The following is a 22,247-nucleotide window of genomic DNA, read 5'->3' on the forward strand; positions in this document are numbered from 1 at the left end:
ATCCCTTCATTCAAAGCGCGAGTGTATATTCCATAAATGAACTGTAAAGCAAAAGAAGACAAAATAGAATCTGATCAGAAGTGAAAAATACGAGGAAAAAGCTGCATAGGTTGTGGGAAGCATCAGGCAGTAGAAAACCATTTGAGCAACCAAGAGGAATGGCTGGAATTAGAACCTTGGTTTGATGCTGCTACTACTGTTACTAGAATCCAGAAATTAATATGGAAGACCAGTTTAAGCAGAAGACATATAAATTCAGTTCATATACAAGCTGAGAGGCCTGTGCAGTGCCATCTCTCTAGTTCCTTTAAGTTACTCTCCATGCAGTGACACTGCAGCAATCAGACCTCTTGATCTATGCATGACTCATTCTTTAATTCACAAAGTGCTTTTGCTGTATTAACCAAAAACTTAAGATTATTTGTATCAATGCCAGTATTGAACTGTCTCTGGGAAAAAATTAATTGCATAGATTTATTTTAACTTTTTAGGTAATTGTTTTTTAGATATTTTTCAAGTATGTAAATTTCAGATCATAGTATTAAATACATTAAAATCAGAAGGAACCTTAGTGAGATCTGTTAATCCAAATAGCTCAACTCTCCTAAATCAACTCTTCCACACCCCTGCATTCTGGGAAAGCAAACCTTGAAGGAGATGTCATAACTCATTTATGACATCTCTCCAACTCATTTGCAACCATATTCTTAAGGTAGAATTTTTTTAAATAAAAGAATTGCACACAATAAAATCAGGCTGAGGCAAAGCAAAAGTCCCAGTGAAGCCCCTTGACTTTGAGCAAATCACTTCTGTGTCTGCACTGCCTGATCTACTGGCCTGAGATGTTGATAATGACCATCTTCACTAGAAGAAACATGGTCGTGTGGCCTCGAACTCAGAAAACACCCCTGGTTCAGGGAAGGTCTTTCATGTACTTTTCTAATGAGCACTCCAGTGGTCTTCTGTTTGTGACTCTCTCTCTCTCTCTCTCTCTCGCTCTCTCTCTCTCTCTCTCTCTCTCCTCTCTTTTTCTCTCTCCTCCCTTTTTTTTTGTTGTGTGTGTGTGTGTGTGTGTGTGTGTGTGTGTGTGTGTGTGTGTGTAGGTCAGAGGACAACTTGGGGAGTTGGTTCTCTTTTCCCACTAGCTTCAGGGAATCAAACTCAGGTCCTCAGTCTTGGTAGCAATCACCTTTATACAACGAGCCATCTCTCCAACTCATTTGCAACCATATTCTTAATGTAGAATTTTTTTAAATAAAAAATTGCACACAAAAGGGAAGTTGGAAGGAAAGGAGTTTTTTCTGCAAAAAATTAAATATTGCAGAATATTAAATAAGTAGATGGCTAAAATTCTGAATTTTGTTATTTTTTATTATACAGACACACTAATTTTTCCTCTAACCTAGTATAATGTTTCCATCAATAAGGTCATTTTACTTATAAGGATTAGAGAGTCCTTGACGGTGTGATAAAGTAATATAATATTACTATGGAATGCAGCATGACATACCAGTTAGGAGCTTGAACTCGATATAGGACAGAGAGACAACTTCTTCCTAATAACAGTGTCGTGTGGGAAGTGCTGTGGAGTACACCACTCAGGATGTGCTAAAAATTATGTGAATTTATACAAAGTGCTCGGAACAGTGTTTGACACAAATGTGGACTTTAAGTACTCACATTTGTTACCATTATTATTATTGCTATTTCTGTGGCCTTTTATCCCCAAATTGGATGCTCTCAAAAGCAGCCAACTCCCAGTTTCTTCTTGTCTCTGATGTGTTTACCTCTCTTGGCACCTTTTAATCTGTGTGTGCTTTCTCCATGTCCCTCCTGCAGACAGGAGATTATTTATTCTGTTCTCTTGTCTCCCCAGTCTATTCATTTCTTCTTCCTTATGACAGACCTGCCATAATCCTTCCTTCGTTCCTCCCTGAGCTCCATCAGCCCTTTCTAGTTAAGGTTTTAGTAGACGACTTTGATGTGCATATATTTTCAGATCCCTACAGGACCTCCAGAAAGAGACCTCTAAACAGAGTATCACAGGGTAACTGTTATTCACTTTTATGGAAAAGGTGATTTTGAAGCATAAAGGAGAAATTTGCTTGGTTGGGCAGAGGGATGTGGAAGATGCAGGATGTGCAGTGATATCTCCATGAGTTTTTGTAAGTAGAACTTGTTTTATCAGGTAGACTGGAGAAAGGGAAGGAATACTGAAATCAGAGCAAAATCAGAACTACCAAAATGCATCTTGTCAAAGACAGTGCTAGTCAAAGACTGTGCCTGGGTCAGACACTAAAATGAAGCAGGGACCATTGGTGAGGTCCAGCCTGTGGAGGTCTATAGTGAGAGGGAGGTCGGATTATGCCATTAGTCAGCTAAGAGTCTACCAAAAGTTATTGGTAATAGGGAAAGACATGATTCTTCCTGCATTTAAGAAAATGGTGTGTAGTAAAGGCAGTGGCTTAAAGCAAGTAGCAACTGGAAGCATGGAGCTGTTTGTGAGGTCACAAAGAGAGTTGAGTGAAAATATACTAAGAGCCTGCATTTTAGGCTGACTGACTGACCAGGTAATTGTCAGAGTCCAGAGTGATTCTGATATAGTCTCATCACAACCATAATAGAAAGAAAGAAAACCGCCTCAGAAATCAAGAAAATTCATGAACAATTGTTCGTTTATATGTGGAGAAGATTTAAGAATGGTCACTTTTGTGTCCAGTATGTGTTATAAAATCTTAACTCTGTGACACCGGGAGAAATAGTTTGTTCTGCCTTCCAGAAGGTGCATCCTCCAAATCATGTCTGCTTCTAGATTTAAGCTAAAGCTCTCAGTAGAGTCAAGTAGGATAAAGCTTCCTCATAGAGCACAGTGTTGAATCAGATAGATTGGATCAGCAGCTGAGCTGGAAATATTCCCATAAAATATAACCTGTTAGATATTCATGACTCCATATACACACTGGGACTTCTACACCAGTACTTTAAAGGCATGCCTTATTGTGAAGGTATAATTTCAGTACAGGCGAATGTGCGCACAGCTGTACAATTTCAGGGAACAAGAAACTGTGGAGACCAGAGTTTTGCAGTGCACACAATGGCACATTGCAAGTAAATAGGTTCATAAAACTCTAAAACTGAAGTCAAGGGGTATTGTGCCAGAGTTATCTCCAAAGTCAGAGTGTGTTTCCTTAAAATTTAATGTGCTCCTCTTTTATAAGCAAAGAGAGAAAAGAAAAGAATATCAACATAATATTTTTAAGAGACTGAATTCACCCTTCTACCTGTAGCAATCAGTAGAAAAGGGAAGCCATTTCCACAAGGTGTAGGTTTTAGGTTGCTGGATGGAAAGGGCTTCTTTTATTTGGTAAAGTCTGAATCTTACATCCACCATTCTGAGATACCAAGGTGTCACATTTTCTGAGTCCAAATATCCAAAATCTTCCCTTTTATTTTTGAGACAGGCTGACCTGCAACTCATTCTGTAGCAGAGGATGACTCTAAACCTCTGATCTCTCTGCCTCCACCTCCCAAGTACTGGAATTGAAGGTGTGAACCGATAATGCCTGGTTTGTGATGCTGGAAACTGAAGCCAAGTTTCTGTGCCTGGTGGTGTTCAAGATTCATTTCTGTTGCTGTAGTAAGATACCCTGACAAAAAGCAGCGTAAGGAAGAAAGGAGTTTACTCTGATTACAGTTCCATGTTTCAGGCTGTCGTAGCAGAGATGTTACCATGGCAGAAGCCAGAAGCAGCCGGTCACATCACGCCCACATTCAAGTGCAGAGACAAATGCATGCAGGCCTGCTTCCTGCTCAGCTTGACTTCTCTAACAATCCAACGCCCCTGCTTAGGGAATGGTGCTACCCAATGTGAGTTCAGTCTTCCCACGTTAATTAACTTGACAGTCTCCAACAGACATTATCAAAGGCCAACCCAATGCAGACAATGCCTCATGGAGACTCTCTTTCCAGGTAATTTTTCACTGTGTCAAATTGACAGTAAAAAACTAATCATCACATGAGGCAATTGCTCTACCAATGGAGGTGCATCCAAAGTTCCTCAACAAAACTTGTTAATTCTCATTATTTTCTCCTTTACCACTGACTTTTAGAGACGATCTCTGTCATGTGCCCTTTAAACACCTTTTTTTTCTACCTCCTGACCTCAGATGTCTTCTGTCACCCTCAGCACTTTAACTCCATCATTCCTCTTCTGTGTCTGTTCCAGTCTCTTGTTTGATTTTCCTTCCTTCTCTCTTCCTATGTCCTCTCTACAGAGCCTTCCTCAGGAACTGGGCTAGCTTGTATTTGCTGATAGTTCTTTGCTTAGACTATTGTTTTTTATTTGTTTTTTTTTAAATTTTATTTATTTTTAAGGGGCGGGAGAGATGGCTCAGTGATTAAGAGCACTGGCTGCTCTTGCAGAGGACCTGGGATCGAGTCCCAGCACCCACAGGACAGCTAACAACCATCTGTAACTCCAGTTCCAGGGGAAATCAACACCCTCTTCTGACTTCCATAGGCAATGTATTTATATACATGCAGGCAATACACTCATACATATAAAATAAAAAAATAATTTTTTTAAGAGAGAGAAAATTAGGGCTGGAGAAATGATTCGGTGATTAAGAAAGTTTGCTACTTTTGTAGAGAACCCAGGTTCAGTTCCCAGAACCCATGTTGGGAAGGTCACATCCACCTGAAATTTCAGCTCCAGGGGATCAGACACCCTCTTCTGGCCTCCATGGGCACCGCACACATGCTGCGTATACACACAAATATACATCAATAAAATATATATTTTAACAGCAAGGAAAATAAGCACCTTTCCTACTAATAACTACTTATCTTTCATATTTTAGTCTTTTGGGCCACCTGTCCTCATGAAATACAGGGGCCTTCCCACACTTAGACACCTGTGGGATAATTCACACTTACCAGGCTTCTCAGTGGACTTCGCAGGGATTTTGTTTTTAAGTGTCATATGCTTATTTAGAATTTCTTGTAATCATTTGTCCAGCACTACAGTCCCATTTCAGAAAGTCAAAAGTTCCCATACCAAGGTCCAGGAGTGGGCAGTAGACAGTAAGGAGGTTTTAATGTCTCCATCTCCATCTGTTCAACGGGGAAGATGCTAAGGTCTGGTATGGAATCAGAGCATCCAAGTAGCAAAACCATAACCCAGATTTTGATGAACTTTTAGGCACTAATATTTGAAGCATCACAATACACAATGCTAAGATCATTATAAGAAGGAAAGAATGCAAGTATTTTTTTTTCAAAATTAAAATGGAAACTCCATGTTATGGCGTCACACTTATTTTCAATAGAAACAAAAAGAACATGGCATGTGTGAGAGGTGGATCAGGGAGATTTGACTGACTGAAAGGTTGCTGGTAGGGATTTAGAATGGGAAAGGCTGTCTTTGGAGTGCTAGGGTTTGCCTCCTGACTGCTTTTCCTCAGCTAAGTAACTGGGATGAAAAATGTTTTTCCTTCAGTTTCTTCCTCTGGTGGGATGATGAATGAGGCCTTATCTCAGATCACCTGGATCAGAGACTCCAGGTCTCTGGCTTGGGAATCTGCTGGTTCAAAGATAGCCTGAAGTCAGTTCCATTGGCTGGTGGCAGTTGCCTGGAGATGATCTCATTTCTCAATCAGATTATGGGCTGTTTTGGAATAGAAATGGGCATAGCATCTTTCCTATTGTGATGAACTAGTGTCCGATATGGAATTTAATAGAAGATTGCTACACAGCAACACTTAGCTTCAATTACTAACGAATGAATGGAACGTGAATATTTTTATTGAGTTTTTGTGCAATTGTTACAATACAACTTAATCAAATTTAGACCACCCTCCCTTCTTCCCATACTCCCCCCCCCAGGTTTCAGGTAATCTGTCATATGTTAAAGCTTATCTAGTCAAGCATTTCTATCCAGAAGTTCCTTGGTGCAAGTCTAGTGAGTCTATTTAGAGTCACTCCCTTAAAGATGATCTACTCTAATGGTTCCTTGGCTACGGTTGGGGCCTGCTGCATATTTCCCCCTTCTATGCTGTTTTGTTTTTTTTTGTCTGATTGAGTCGGCATGGGTCTTGTGCATGCAGTCACCATTGTTATAAGTTCACGAGCACGTTTCCAGAGGCCTGAACTCCCAAGTTTCCTCATGTTCATGCACCAAACCCGGCTCTTACAATCTGTCCACGCTCTCTTCACAATGGTCCCTGAGCCCTGGGTGGGTGAAGGTTAGTTTAGGACTCCTATCCGAGGAAGTGGACTCTACCGTCTCTTATTCTCTAAAATTTGCTACTTGTGGCCTTCCGTGTGCATCACACTCTTGTATGAGGAAGCTTCACTTTTGAAAGTGGAAGGGTGTATTAGTGTTCTCTCTACCACTGATTCACAAGCTTTAGGTGTAGAGGGTCCACTGTAGATGTGTCACTTAGGGTTGGGCAGGAAAACAAATTTCAGCCACATGTCTCTGTCCACATATTGGATTTTGTGTGAACTCAAAGAGTGGCTTCAAATCCGACCTCTGTAAATACGACAGCTACATCCCTTATCAATTTGCCTCTGTAACACTACCTGGATTGCCAACATGCCTCATTCCCATGATCCCATGATCATTCTCTCCAATGCTCATGGAAAGACTACGTTAATCATCTTTCTTTGAAGAATGGCTCACTTATTATGACTATATAACCAAGACATATTCAATACATAGGAGCTTGAAAAATGTACCACAAAAACAAAGCAATAAAAAATCACTTCACATCCCAGCACTCGCAGACCATCAGTTTGCTCCATATATTCATTTAACTTTCATTTCCACCATGTTCCCATGCATTCTTACTTCAAATGCCACACAAGGAAGCATATTTTATAATCTACAGCTATTGCACTACTGTAAACATATATCTATGTCTTAAAATATTGCTTTCCACAGGTTTATTAACAGCTGCTTGATATTTCTGGTAGTGATCTTTGACCTATCCTTCTTCAATTAATAGAAAGCCTTGTGAAATCTTTTTCACTATCTCCACCATCATAGGTCTGGCTTTTTCTTATAACCTCCTAAGTTTGCTGAGAACTTCAGATATCTAAAGCACAGTTCTGAACAAATTATTCAAGAGTCAGCAAGCCTTTCCAGTTCTGTCCAGCAGAGGCCCTGTTCTGAGCAGCACAGTCAGCATTCTTATGCCCCTTTGCCCACCCAGGCCCTGGTGAGGCGGTTTGCCGTACTCTCAGAACTTCAATTTTCTCCTTTCTTGACTCTTTGCTTCCCAGTTTTCAGATCCTCCCTACGAATGATTTTATGCACACGCCTGATCACTGCACAGTCTTCCTAGAACCGTTACCTCCCCTCCCCACACACTGCTTTCTCTGAATAGAGTATTAACTCCACAGAAGTTATACAGATACCTATGTGAAATATGGAACGAATCTATGAATGCCTACCACTGAGGTATTTACTCTCAAAGGAGTCAAAGCTATAGTTTAGTGATTTGTATATGGGCGGTATCCATCGCTTAATTGTCCAATGTGAATTAAATGTTGCACTATGGGACTGGAGAGACTGGTCACAGATTAAGAGAACTCTTTGCTCTTCTAGAGGACCCAAGGTCAGAACCATGCACCCAGGGTTGGAGACTCACAACCATCTGGAATTTCCAGCTTCAAGGGATCTGGTGCCCTCTTCTGGCCTCTGTGGGCACAAGCACACACTTATGCGAATAAAAATAAACAAGTATGATAACTATTTAGTAGAAGACTAGTATTAAGCTCGGCCCTATGTCGATTACATTGGGTGGGGGAGCAATAAGAAACGGTGTGGATAAGGGACATGATCTAGTACCGTCTAATTGTATGGTGTGACTCTCACAAAATTTCAACAAACAGGCATAAAACAAAATAAATAAATATCATACTTCCTCAAAGATTTTCCTTAGCCCTTATTTTGAAGGTGATCTCTCTTCTCTTTAAATTGTCCTGACCACGATTTATTCTGTTGGCAATAACTGTGCATTACATTGCTTTTGTCATATGTGGTCTTTCACATTGAGTGTGTCTAAACTCCTCAATGCAGACATGTATTATATTTGTACATTCTGCAATCCTTTGACAATGACATGCAATAAATAGGGGTTTTTTGTTGTTATTTTTGAAACAAGGTCTCCCTGTAGCCCCAGCTGGCCTGGAATTCACTATGTAGACTAGGCTGCCCTTGAACTCACAGAGATCCACCTGCCTCTGTCTCCCAAGTGCTGGGACTACAGGCATGGGCCACTACGCCCGGCTGCAATAAATACTTTTTAAATTAATTAAATTACTGCCAAACCTATACTAAAAGATTGCCAAAAGCAAAGAACAAATGACATACAACAAGTTACCTGGTTGTAAAGGATGAATGAAAGCAGTCTTTAAAAAGGGAAGAATATCTGCTATCTGCACAGTGATAGTTATTTCCAAAAGGAAGTGACTGTATCTTTACAGTGTTCTATCTCTTTACAGGTTATAAATGCTGCGCTTGCTTTGGCTTCAAGACCCAAGAGTCATGTGGTCAAAAACACCATGGACATGTATAAGCGCACATGGGAACATTACATATGTGTTCTCACAGAAGCTGTGGATGACATCACAAGCATTGATGACTTCCTTGCTGTATCTGGTAAGTTGGTCTTTTAATTCACACATGAACTATTGCTCATTTATTTTAATTTATTTATTTGTGTGTGTGTGGGAGTTGTGTATGGGTATGTGCATGTATATGCCACAGCACATGTGTGGAGGCTAGAGAACAACTTGCAAGAGTCATTCCTCTCCTTCTAATTTGTGTGTTCAGGGGGCTGGGGCGATTGAACTCAGGTCTTCAGGTTTGGTGGGAAGTGACATTCCACATTATGCCATCTCTCTGGTAACATTTCAAAATGGTCCTTTTTTTGAGCTTTCTGGAAAAAAAGGAGTGTGGAAAATAGGAATTGGAAGTCTCGACTTTTCCTCACTTTAATAAATCCACACAACCCTCAATGTACTTAAAGAACTTGATTTGCCCAAACTTATTTGCTAACTAAATTTTTCCTTACTCAGGGAAGACATACACAAACATGTAAATATGGGAAAACACCATGTGGTAATTGGGCTCCCACGTCTAATCTAAAGAATGAGAGAAACACATCTAAGATCTAACTGAAGCCCATCAGTAACAGATGGGCTTCCCACTCCTTGTGACGCCAGATGACTCTCTGATCAGGTTGGAATGGGCCGCCACAGGTGGGCAGCACTGTGACAAACCGAACCTCAGAGGCAGGCCTCGTTCTCCTTACTCTACTGTCACCTCAAGTAGCTACAGATTTTGCCATTTTTATTGTCTTAACAAGTAAAGGTAATCTTAAATATATTTATACACACCCTTCTTTTACTCTTCTTATTTTTGGGATAACATTCTTAAGTTATGTTGACATTACTTTTTAATAAAATGGAAGTGCTCATGAATCTCTAATGTCAATTTATTTAAGTTTTCTGGTGGATTTCCACCTAATCTATTGAACTTGTGACTTTCATTTGTGCTCGCTGTGCCATCCTCAACAATTACTACAGAAATATGTATTTTAAGGTTACACGAATGATAAAAAATGTATTCCAATTATTTTCAAGTGACTTTACTTTTATTGAATTAACAACTTTAAAATACAGAAAATAATTTGGGGAAGAGATGGCTTGCTCCTGATCTGTCCCTTGAGAACTAATCACTGATACCTAATTTTCTCCATTCAGATTTTTTTAATTCATGTAACTGTATTTTCAAATGCTTGTGCTATATCATAAATATAAATACATATACATATATAAAATACATTTGTATTTTATGCACAGTTGGCTGCATAAGTTTCCATCCTATAGATTTCTCAAAATCCCATTATTTGTGTCTTTCTTTTTTTGTTAGCATTTAGATAAATTATATTTTACTTATTCTAAAATTTTCCAATTTTAACACTTCTTTGTTACAATTTTACTTATATAGTATATGAGCATATTTTGGACTATTTGCTTTTCCAGTATAGACTTTGTAATATAAATTAGATCAATGCCTTATGTTAAGGAAGCCTTTCATAATTTAATTGTTAAGTGCTAAGTTCTTTAAGAATCTTTAGTTGTTTCTTTAGTTCAAACAACTTCTTAGTATAGTAATATTGACAACATCCAGGGAGAATTCCTTGGGCAGACAAAAAAGAGGCCACTAATTGGCCAAGTCTTGCTGGTTAGTAGGTCCCTGGGAGGTCTGAGATTCAGGCAACTCATGGTCCTCAGTGTGTGAGCTCATGATTTCTTCTGGAGCGTTGGTTTAATTGGACCCAGCAGCCTCTGGGTCTCTTTTATTTGTTTCTTTTTTTAAAGACAGGGCCTCACAGTGTAGCCCAGGCACTTGTCAAACTCCTGATCCCTTTGCTTCAGCCTCCAATGTTTGGATTTCAAGTCTGTGTCACCATGCTGTCATGAAACTAGCTTTAAATCTGGGGTGGTGCTCACACCTGTAATTATAGCACTATCCAGGGAGTAGAGGCTGAGGCAGGAAGATAAAAAAATTTGAGGACACCCTGGGGTACATCAAAACAAAATAAAATAGAAAAAGAAAAAAACAAAGAAAAACAATGTGGCAAACATTGCTCTTTATTTCATGTAACTCGTTTGACATATGGTTTTATTGTGAAGTAGCTCCAAGAGTTCTGTATATACAGAGAGGATGAATGCGATCACTACATTGTTTAGTTGCCAGTATAGAATGTGTTACACTTAACACATTCCAAGATACCCCATGCCAAGGATGGACTGATCCCACTTGGATGCAGTTTGGATGCTCTGGTTGGTAGTAGTACAGGTTATTAAGGATATTTACAGGCATCCTTGGGTTCTTTCACCCTTCTGTCACAGTCGCATCTTGAAACATACATCCTCAATCCATTACACAATATGACTGAAAACAGGAAGAGAGGATGTGACTTATACAGGAGAAAATCTTTCCCATGTGCCTGCCATTAGTTCCCTGACTCCATTGCAAGTCAGAATTTCACCCCTTCCTCTCTCCTAGAGTAATCAGTGGAAAAAGGATGGAATTTCCATGATGAGTTTAGAGTGTTGACATGATTAATAAATAATTGACTTGGGGCCATCAGATGGGGCCATCCCAGAAAGAACGACTTGTTGCTTTTTGTACATAAAATTCTCCCATCTGGACAGATTTTGAGCCACCCATGTGCTGTCACTAAACTTTGAGTTGGTAAGAAATGCATGGAAGGAGCTCTCATGAGCTGGTCCAGATGCTAGCACATCCCTAGGCTAGGACTACCTCATAACTCAAACTTTATGCCTAGTCATCTAATATATGAATAAAATCAGAACTTATTAGCAAGGCAGGAGAGGAAGAAGAGAATGAGGAGGAGGAGGAAAAAAAGAGGGATGAGGAGGAAGAAGAGGAAGAAGAAGAGGAGGAAGAAAGGAGGAGGAGGAGGGAGAGGAGGAGGATGAGGGGGAGGAGGAGGAGGAAAAGGAGGAGGGAGAGGAGGAAGAAGAGGAGGAGGAAGAAGAGGAGGAAGAAAGGGAGAAGAGGAGGAAGAAGAAGAGGAGGAGGGGGAGGAGGAGGAAAAGGGGAAGGAGGAGGGAGAGGAGGAAGAAAAGGAGGAGGAAGAAGAAGAGGAAGAAAATGGGAAGAAGAGGAAGAAGAGGAGGAGGAGGAGGAAAAGGAGGAGTTGTTTCGTATGCTCCCTCATGGTTTGGTCTTCATGAATTTCTATTATGTTGTTTTAGGGAGAACTCCAGTGATGATTTTTGTAGCATTAAAGTTTTGAAAATATATGTTTCCACCGATGATGATCTCTTTTCTCAGAGTATTCCTAGTTGAATAAGTGAGAATCTAACTGACCTTACACATCATTTTAGCACCAAGCTAGAAGTCAGAGGTGGAAGATACCAGGTTAAGCAATAGATGGAGCTGTGTTTTCTGATGGCCAGGAGTGGTTCATGAAGTTATGATGTGGGTGGTCACTCTCTGACAGGATGTCTTTGGGGAAGATTTTTTTTAACTTAAAAAAATTTTATTGAGATTTCATACCTGCATATAAGGTGTTTTGATCAAATCCATGCCCACTCCCTCCCCTCCAACTCTTCCCATATCTCCCCATCACTTTTTTCTGACAACTTTATGCACTCTTTCTTTGGAGGGGGTGCTTTTTGCTACTCTTATATTCCTCCTCTGAAGAGGTAATCCCTAAAATCTTTTAGGTGTTAGATAAGAGCTCCCAAATATTATTGACATTTTTGGCCTTTGGAACAGAGTATGTTACTAAGAGACCCAAGGACATTTTGACTTTTAGCCAAGAAACTGGTTACTTTTCTTTGAGGTCTTTTGATTTTTTTTTTTTTTTTTGAAGTTGCCAGTATATGCAAAAGTGAAGGTTTTTCCTAGTGTTTTAAGATGATCCTTTGAAATAATGCATTTTTATTTAGAATAATTCATCTGTTTATTAAGCACACCAACTGACATAAAGCTCATAAAGGTGTGAATTACCTAGAGAAAATTAAGAATAAGGAATTTTTATGAACAATTGAGGTTTTTCTTGGGCTTTTAAAATTTCTGTAGCTGGGCCTAAAGAGATAGCTCAGTTGTTTAGAGCATGGGCTCCTCTTCCAGCAGACACAAGTTCAGTTCTGAGCACAAACATCAGGCCTAACAACCATCTGTTACTTCAGTTCCAGAGGGTTCAATGTCCTCTCTGACCTCCTTGGTTTGCAGATACTGTTCACGTCATGCATTTATTTATTATTTACTTATTTATTTATTATTTCTATATTTTCTTTGTTATATATCTCATATACATCTTAATTATCTTTATAACCTCTTCCCCATCAGCACCTTCCCATAATCCCTCCATGTAGGCAAAACACTAATACACGTAAACAAAAATAAATATATTAAAATATTTTAATAGCCAATAATAGTGTTTGATTTTTTTTTGAGATCATGTCATATCTCCTGTAGCCATGTTAGTCTTGAACTCTCTATGCAGCTGAGAATGATACTGAATTTCTGAACTTCCAGACCTCATCTTCGGCATGCTGAGATTACAGGTGTGTACCTACACGCCCACTTGGTAATGGGGTTCTAACCAAGGGCAGGCAGCCTACCAACTGAGCTACACCAAGGACCTTTTTTTTAAAATTTTTATCCAAATAAAGAAAAGTAGTGATTCTCAAACAAAGACAAAAATAACTCTGATACTGTCATCAAAATGTACCAACAGCCTTCAGTTTATAGACATGATCTTTGGCTTCTTACAATGTTGTAATCTAAGTCATTTGACAAAGGAAATGTAAAATAAATAGATCTTCAATGTTTCCTCATAAATCAATGCCAAATAAACGCTTTATGTTAGCAAAACCAAAAGGTTACATTAGTTGCATATAAAACACTACTAAATCTTAATGTGTTATTTGTGAGGTAGGCATTGTGAGAGATGAATCATAGTTATAGAAATCACATTGCCATACATTTTGCATATGTATTATTTTCCAATGTACATTATTAAAACTTCTGTTGGGTATAGGCCCCATGTGCTTCAGTATAGATATATCCTTTTAAATATGAAAATTAAAAAAAATTGAGACAGGGTCTCCCTGTAGCCCCAACTGGCCTGGAACTTGCTTTGTAGACCAGGCAGGACTGTATCTCACAGTGATTCACTGCCTCTGCCTCCTGAGTGATAGGATTAGAGGCATGCACCACCATGCCTGATTAAATATGAAAATTTTAATCATAACCTACAAAAATGAATTTTGATGAAAGTGAGTATCAGTGTCAACGCAGTGAAGCAAAATTATTCTTTCAGAAAATTCACAATCTAATGCATACATTTTCTACCAATAATATTATGATAGTCATAGAACAAAACCTATACATACAATTAATGATTATACCCTGTCAAGCTATTGAGGAAATTGTTTAAAAGGAAACTGTTTGACTAAATTGTTGAATTGAACCTTGAAGAAATTGGATAAACATTCCCAGTAAAGAAAACCATGAGAAAGTGACTATGTGGCTTGGAAGACATGAGTCAAGAGTTTAACAGAAGCACAGGGTTCCCCTGGATATTTATAGACATAGACTGTTGTAAGAAGCATGCACCTAAAAAATTTAAATGACAGCATCAAAAACTATATCAGATGAGAACACTAACTCCAGACATCAAAGCCTTCCTTGTAAAAGTAGATGATGTAGTGGTAGGTATTGTTCTTAGAAGTAATGAAATTAAAATCCATTACAACATGAGAATTAGAACCTGTAGTATAAGGTAAATGCTCCCTTGTTTTTTTCCTCTTCTGTGTCCAAAGAATTAATGCACTTGACTGACAGTGATGCAGTTATTGAAAGGTGAGGATCACATTGTTGAAGGGATCCTAGCTCAGGCTGAATAACCGGGTCTAAATGTACCAAGTATAGAAGCTCTTGTTTGTCAAGACTTGTCCAGAGATGATGCACAGTGAGAATCTTTCATGCCATTGACTAAAATGAAGAGACCGTCTTTTCATGGTTATGTTTTTGCCTTAAAATATTTGTGCTTATATTTTCACAAGACCATATATGCAAAGACTGCTCAAAAACTTCATGTGAAAATTTATATAAGTCATGGTATAAGAAAGGAAAGAAAGCATGTGTTCAAAAGTGATTGAATAGAGGCCTCCAAAGCAATCCATTGTTCCTCTGTTAGCAATTACATTGTGAATTACTGCTTGTACTTACATGACTGAAAAGTAGTTGGGGCATGTGGACTGGAATTTATCACACATAATTCTGTGCACCAAGAGGCAAGATCACTCAAAATACTCTTATTGGAATGAACAGTAGGGATTCTGCAAGACTGTGGTTAGGATGTTAAGGATTCAGTCTGTAGATGGTTGGTCATAATTGGAAGTCCTTTTTTGTCTTTGTCAAAATAAATCAAATGCACAATTTTCCTGTCACTTTAAGTTTGGGCCTGGACAATCACAATAATCTTAAATTGTATTAAGGGTTTGCATTTTAGACATGTATAACAACATGATGTGTGGTTCTCAAATTCTTCAGATGCACCAATTTTGTACTCACAAAATCTCCAGGTAATAAACAATAGGTGTAAAACATTTGCTTACAGGAGTCTCACTATGTACATCATGTTATGAACAAATATATGATGTTCAATAACCAGGTAAATTAACAGAGACTGCCACCAAACATAATCAAATGCAGTCTTATCATTTTGTTTGCATTTAGGTTTTATGGGCTGTTGTCTCAACTTTAAGGACATATTCTAATCATGAAGCACATGTACTTTAATTAATATAATTTGCTTGAATAAAAATCTTCATAACTTCAGTCCTGTAAGGCATTTTGTAGATTAGGTGAGGGATTAGAAGGAAAGTTTCACTTTGTCACACAGTATTTTTCCACCCACTTGGGTACAGCATGTGTCTCTGAGCACTGTGAATGACTGTGAATTTCAGTTAGAAATGCAGGTAGAAGAGAGCAGGGAGTTTTACCTACCTGCTTCGAAAAGGTCCTCCTGGAACCCAGAAAGTAGTATCCCTCTCATTCATCTTTGGAGTACAAATACAACATCTCTAAAACAAAAAAAAAATCATGCATCTGAGCTGCAAGATGATATTGATGTATATTAGAGACTTTCACAGATTCCTTGGGAATTTTCATCAGTAAAAAATGCCTGCTTGCAGAATGATTGCAGAGGGTGAGCTATGAAAGCTCCACATACATTTTTAAAAAGAAGCTAAAAGCTGCATTATCCTACAAATTCCAAGTTGTAGATGCACAGTATGGTGGAAACTGGAGGTTGCAGAGACTGTGAAGATGTTGGATAAAGTGTACAAAGTTCATTTGGCTAGGAAGAGTCAAGGTATCTTTCACACAATGGTAGTGACCATAGTTAACAATAATGTGTTGTAGAATTTAAAATTACAGAGTAGATTTTAACTGTTGTAGGCACAAAAGTATGTGATGTAGTGCACATATCAGTTGGTGTGATTTAGCAAAGCACAACATACACATCTTCATGTAGTATGCCATAAGTGTATTCAACTTTTATATATCAATACATAATTTAAGAGAAATAAAAATAATCATTTTCTCACAAAGTGCTTCCCACAAGTTTCTCTACCAAACTTTTTATTTCTAAAGTAGCTCATAAGTCAGACACCAAGAGAGTAGATCTTCATCTTAAGGGCATATGAGGAATATAGGGTAAAGAATGTTTGAAAGGAAATAACTTTTAAAAAGAATGGCAGTTCTGCCATTTCCTCTTTGAGATATGATATTTAGGATATAAGATGATGTCTTTGACTTTTTAAATGATCTCCTTCAAAAATTTAATAACTCATTTATCCACAATATTTATTTAATAAATATTTGGTGGGACCCTTATAACGTTAGGGATGTTATAAGTTCCCAGACATAAAACAGTCAACAGAATAAAATTTTTAGAACCTGATCTATTAGAGCTCATGTTATAAGGCTGAAAAATTAAAAAGATGAGTTTAAATTGCCTTGAATAGCATTGATAGGCCTTTTTAAAAATATAACTAGGAAACAGGTAAATCTCTTAAAAGAGTATCTTTGACTTTTTGTCTGCATTTGGGATGAAATTTAGTTAGTTATTTGCATATTAGACAATTTGATGTTTGATAATGCACTTTTATATTTCCTATTTTTATGTTTTTGAAAACTATGATGCATAAGCATCAGATGTCAAAAAAAATGAAAAATCTGATTATACTGGTTAATAAAGTGTACTAGAAAGAGAACTCTCCTGTAGTGCATTTGGAAATGAAATTTTTATAATCTTTGTGATAAGCTAAACTGCTTGTATTTGACGTGTAGTTTATTTTGCCACGAATTACTCTCTAGGTATTTCAGAAAAAAAAATGTGCACATCCTCAGTAAAACTCATATTGTGGATTTGTTCCCATCAACTACATGGCTAAGAAGCAGCAACAGCAAAGGCAAGCTTGCCAAGGAGTGAAGGCAAATAGGCAAAAAGCAGTTTCCTCTTGACATCTCTTTTTTTCTGAGTTTCCACTGGAAGGTGCCATTCACATTTAGGGTGGGTTTTGGGCTGCAGATAATCTGGTCAAGAAAACCTCTCACAGAAGAGCTTAAAAGCTTGCTTTTTATTTGTTTCCAGATTCAGTCAAATTAATAAGAAAGCTTAACCATCATTAAGTACCCAGTGAGGGAGCCAGAGAGACTGCTCAATGTTTAAGAGCGCTGGCTGCTGTTACAGAGGACTTGATTCAGTTCCCAGGCCCCACATGGTGGCTCACAACCATCTGTAACTCCAGTTCTAAGGGGATTTGATGCCCTCTTCTGGCTCCTGTGGGCATTTCATCCACATGATGCACTTATATGTAAGCAAAATACTCATACACAAAAAAATAAATAAATTTAATAAAAGAACACAGAGTGACTTTCCATAAAAGAAATAAATTAAGTAAATTAGATTTAAATTATACCTGAACAAGAGGCTGGAGAGATGGCTTAGGAGTTAGGGGTATGTATGGCTCTCTCAGAGAACATGAGTTCAATTCTCAGCACACATGTCGGGTGCCTTACAGCAACCTGTAACTCCATCTCTGAGGGATCCAACACTTCTGGCCTCCAAGGGTACCTATATTCACGTGTACATACTGACCCACAGATAAACACACATACAGATAAATAAAAATAAATCTTACAAAAGTAAAATTATATCTGAACAAAACCCTATGAAAATAGTATTTATTTTTGTTGATGCTGATGGATTATTTTCTATGTTATTTTATGATTTCATCTGTTCTTAAGCTTTTATAATAACGGAGTTAATGAGAATAGATAATAAGTATAAAGACGTAAAGGTGGTGGCCTAGAAGATTGTGAGGTGAGTGATAAGACAGAAAGTTCCACCTTGATCAACCCATATCTTACCTGGAAACACTAAATTGTGCTTATCTGAGATTCTGAAACTTGAATGTGAATATTAATAATAAAATTGAAAATATGCTTTCTACTGAGCATTGTGGCCTGCAACCCTAATACTCAGGAAGTGGAGGTAAGGGATCAGGAGCTCAAGGTCATTCTTGGCTATATCCTAAGTTCACAGCCATCTTGGGCTACATCAGACCCTGTCCCAAAAATAAAAAAGAAAGAATGATTAATAAAAGAGAAATTAAATAAGCAAATAGAAGGAAAGAAGGAAAAAAAATAAAATGCTTTGTAAAGATAAACAGATTCCAAAGGTTTATTACTAAGGGTGATTTACATATATAGAGTAATAAACATCGCAATTTCATGGTAAAGCTTCACTGAATCTTAACTTTTCTCTTATATCTTGTACTTTGTATATTGGATATTCCCTGTGTAACCTTTTCTGGGATTTTTTACAATATCACCTCTAGGATTTTGGTGAAAAGTGATATGCAAATCTGCAAGACATTTTCTTTTTTTGAACTGGTAGCTACAGAGCATCAAATTAATTAGAATAGCCCTCTGGTGCAAGAATATTCTCACTTTGGGCATATGAAGTCGCAAAGCCACAGCTGAAAATGTTCTCACAGGAACAGGGCAAGATGCACATGATATGCTTGGCTCCTGTGCTCAGAGAGCTCTTGACACTAAATAATGTGGGACCAAACGTCCTTGAAGCATATGTCCAATTAACACTTTGGAATTGACAAGCGTATCATTTATTATGTCAATAAACAAATATTACGTTTGCTCTAGAGATGCAGTCCTAAATGAAGACCAATGAACTTATTCACACAGGATCTATAGTCTTATAGGGAAACAAGGCCTCACAGGGAAATTAAAATGCATCAAGTTAGAGTATGTTCAAAAGACACTGAGTTATCTATCAGCAATGCTCTTGTCATGACCAGTCTTGAAACTGGTCATTTTCAATTATTTACTTGAATTTCTGATCACGGTTTCATATTAAACATTAAGTAGCTTATTATAATAAATTAGATGATAATTTAAATAAAATGCAAAATACAATCTATGTCTACCAAAATACTGTCTTCCTCCACCTCTATATTAGAAAAGTGTACTAATAACTAGTTTCAGCCTCATTCCTCAGAACATTTTCTAAAATGTGTAATTAGAATGAATTTACAAATAAGTAACAATTCATATTCAGTTATAGATAATTTTGAATTTTTTTTCTTTTAGAATTTCTTGTAGGGAATCATTTGCTTTGAGATTTCAGGCTTTTCAAGTGCAAACATGGGCCTGTCATGTGATGATAAATAAGATTTTGAAACTTCTAAACTAAAACATAAATATATTTGATACCTTCAAAAGTCCAGTACTTAATTGTAAGATACGAATTTGAAATATTCAGTGATCTCCAGATCAACTGATATGTAACTTTCATAATGGTAGTTTATCCAACTTCAGAAACTTTGGGATATAGGTAAAATTTAGTTTGGGGAATGTAGTTTTCAACAATGTATGTGGAAAAAAGTAACTGATTTTCAGGTATCACAGTGTTGAAATTCTGTAGTAGCAATGTTGAATTCCTGTGCCGTCATTTACTGTCTACTTCAAATTTGCATTTCTACCATGAAGGTGATACTCTGTTCTGTTGTATAAAAATGCCATAAAAATACTTTTCACAACTACATGGCAAATTTGATGAGACAAAAATACCCTTCTGACTTGACAATTCTTAGTATTTATTTAATGTTTATGAGTGTATTACCTGCTTTTATGTAAGTGTACCTATGTTGTGCACTGCCCACAGAGGTCAGATAGGGATGTCAGATTCCCTGGAACTGGAGTTAGGGATGGTTGTTAGCCACCATGTGGGTGCTAAGATTTGAACCCAGCTCCTCTGTAAGAGCAGTTAATGCTCTTAACTGCTGAGCCATCTCTCTATCCCTGTCTTGACACTTCTTAATCCAAAACATAAAATCTAAGTATTTCATACTCTATAAGAAATATTTTTGACTTAACATAATACTTTTTGATATCATAGTTTTAATCTAACATACTTAAATTTCACTAAGAACTACTATGGAACAATGAAACTCATCTAAGATACTAAGTCAATTATAGTTTCACAGCTTTAACAAGAACATGTGTAATGATTATTTAACAAGAACACGTATGATGACTATTAATTTAAGATATGCATTAAAGCATGAAACATAGTTAGGCTATCATTACTTAAACAGATTTATTATTTTTCTGCATCAATATTTATGGTCCTAACAGATCTTCCTAAATGCAGATCCACATGCACATGTGTATTTTTCTTGAATTTTTTGGCTTTTGTGCATTTTTAAATTTCTGTTTTTCTTGAGGCTATAACAACTAATATGTGTTGAGATATCTATTCCAAGACATCTAATAGGCCTACAGAAACTTCCTCCACTTTTTAATGCTCCACTTGGAATGAATTGAGCTAGTATAATTATGTTTACTCAATCTGGATACCGAGAATTCTTCAACTGATAAAAGTATAAGATAAATAAAAATATCACTAATTTTAGATATATTATTGTCTGGTCAGCCTCTTGCTCCCTATTAAAATTGTATAACATTCGATCTTAGTTTCCACTTCTTTTTCTAATGTCTAAATATAGAGGTCATGTTTGAACCATGATCCTGAAATTTTCTGTTTAGAACCTTCAAGAGTTTACATATACTTGTCTCTTAAGCTCAGTTTTCAGTTTTTTCTCCTTCAGTTGTGTCACCAAATGAACAAAATTTCAAGCCATTTCCTCCAAAAATCTTTGTTTTTACACACACACACACACACAGAGAGAGAGAGAGAGAGAGAGAGAGAGAGAGAGAGAGAGAGAAAGAGAGAGAGAGTTGAATAATTTAATATGGTGAGTATAAGGCACAAATATATATATTTCTGAGCTACTTTGAATAAAGCTTGGGAGGTAAAATGAGACTCTTCCTTTCCTAATAGAATTTAGAGAGATTCTGGAAGACTGTTTAAATGACAGGGTCAGGGCAGGACTGTTCCAACACCAGATCCATGAGAACAAAGATAAAGAAAGAGAAACAACTGACCCCATCCTGGCCTTATCCAGACGATCGGATTCTACTGCTTTGTGGTGATTGTGATTTACACAGATTCTATTATGAAGATGGTTAGAAAAACCTTTGCTTAACTGAATTCATTTTATTAAAATAAACTCATTTCTATGGGAGTGACCCCCAGTGATGTTTCGGGGCAGAATTCAATGGTTGCGTTTCTGAGCCATCACATGCAAAACTTCCTGCCAAACCAGGAAGTATATCAAACATGAATATTTGAGGCAGACTGCAAAAATTGAGCTCAGCTATGCAAAGTGATTTTCTTGTTGGTATAGCATTGCTTCCAAATGAAGGTTTCCTCTAGCTATGTAATTGTGCAGAATAATCGCTCTTTGCTTTTGCCTCTGTAAAAGATGAAGCTCATTTCCCACAGTGCTAAAGGTTTGCGTGCCAAAACTTTGCTTCCTAATGTAAAATCTGATGTGTTTTAAATTTGATTTTGTAATTCACTGAACTTGATTTTTTTCTACTTAATTAGGCACTAACAAGTAATACAAAATATGGGATTTATGCTTCTTTCAAGCATTGTGTGACAGGAACCTAAATAACTACCAGGACAGTAGAGGTGGAGACTTTAATACTTTTCCGAAAAGATATCCGAACTACATGAAAATCTTGCCCCTTTGCCATTCTCTTTTTATTGTTGTTTATTATTTTTATTTTATCTGTATGAATGTATTGCCTGCATATATGTAAGTACACTGATATCATGAAAATGCCTGCAGAGGCCAGATGAGAGTATCAGATTACCCTGAAACTGGAGTTGCAAATGGTTGATAGCTGCAATGTGGGTTCTGGGAAACAGACCCAGGTCCTCTGCAAGAGTAGCCAGTGCTCTTAACTGCTGAGCAATCTCTCCAGTCTGCTTTTGCCATACTCTTAATGTCCTCTGGCTGAGAACTACTTATTTGTCATAAATTTAAATTTCAAGTAGTAAGTAAAAAAGTCAATTGTTCTGCCAGGGACGTGTGTAAGAACTCATCAAAAATCTCATGGTTATTGTAGATTAGTGCCAGCTCTATATTTTCCCATAACCATAAACAAGTATTTCAGTAGAATATGTGTATATATATATATATATATTTCTCATGTGTTTCTTAAAAATAAAAACAGTCAAAATTTC

General features: G+C 37.3%; 1 protein-coding gene across 1 annotated transcript in view; it reads left to right on the plus strand.

The window, feature by feature from the left end:
- Ctnna3 (catenin alpha 3) overlaps positions 1-22,247 on the plus strand; it is a 1,668,564-nt gene that overhangs the window by 1,153,314 nt on the left and 493,003 nt on the right. Inside the window, exon 11 of the mRNA XM_008835377.2 lies at positions 8,509-8,665. Within this exon, the coding sequence (XP_008833599.1) occupies positions 8,509-8,665 (157 nt within the window). The remainder of the gene's footprint in view (positions 1-8,508; positions 8,666-22,247) is intronic.

This window comes from Nannospalax galili, unplaced genomic scaffold (assembly GCF_000622305.1).
Source record: "Nannospalax galili isolate Female #2095 unplaced genomic scaffold, S.galili_v1.0 scaffold116, whole genome shotgun sequence".
Taxonomy (NCBI): domain Eukaryota; kingdom Metazoa; phylum Chordata; class Mammalia; order Rodentia; family Spalacidae; genus Nannospalax; species Nannospalax galili.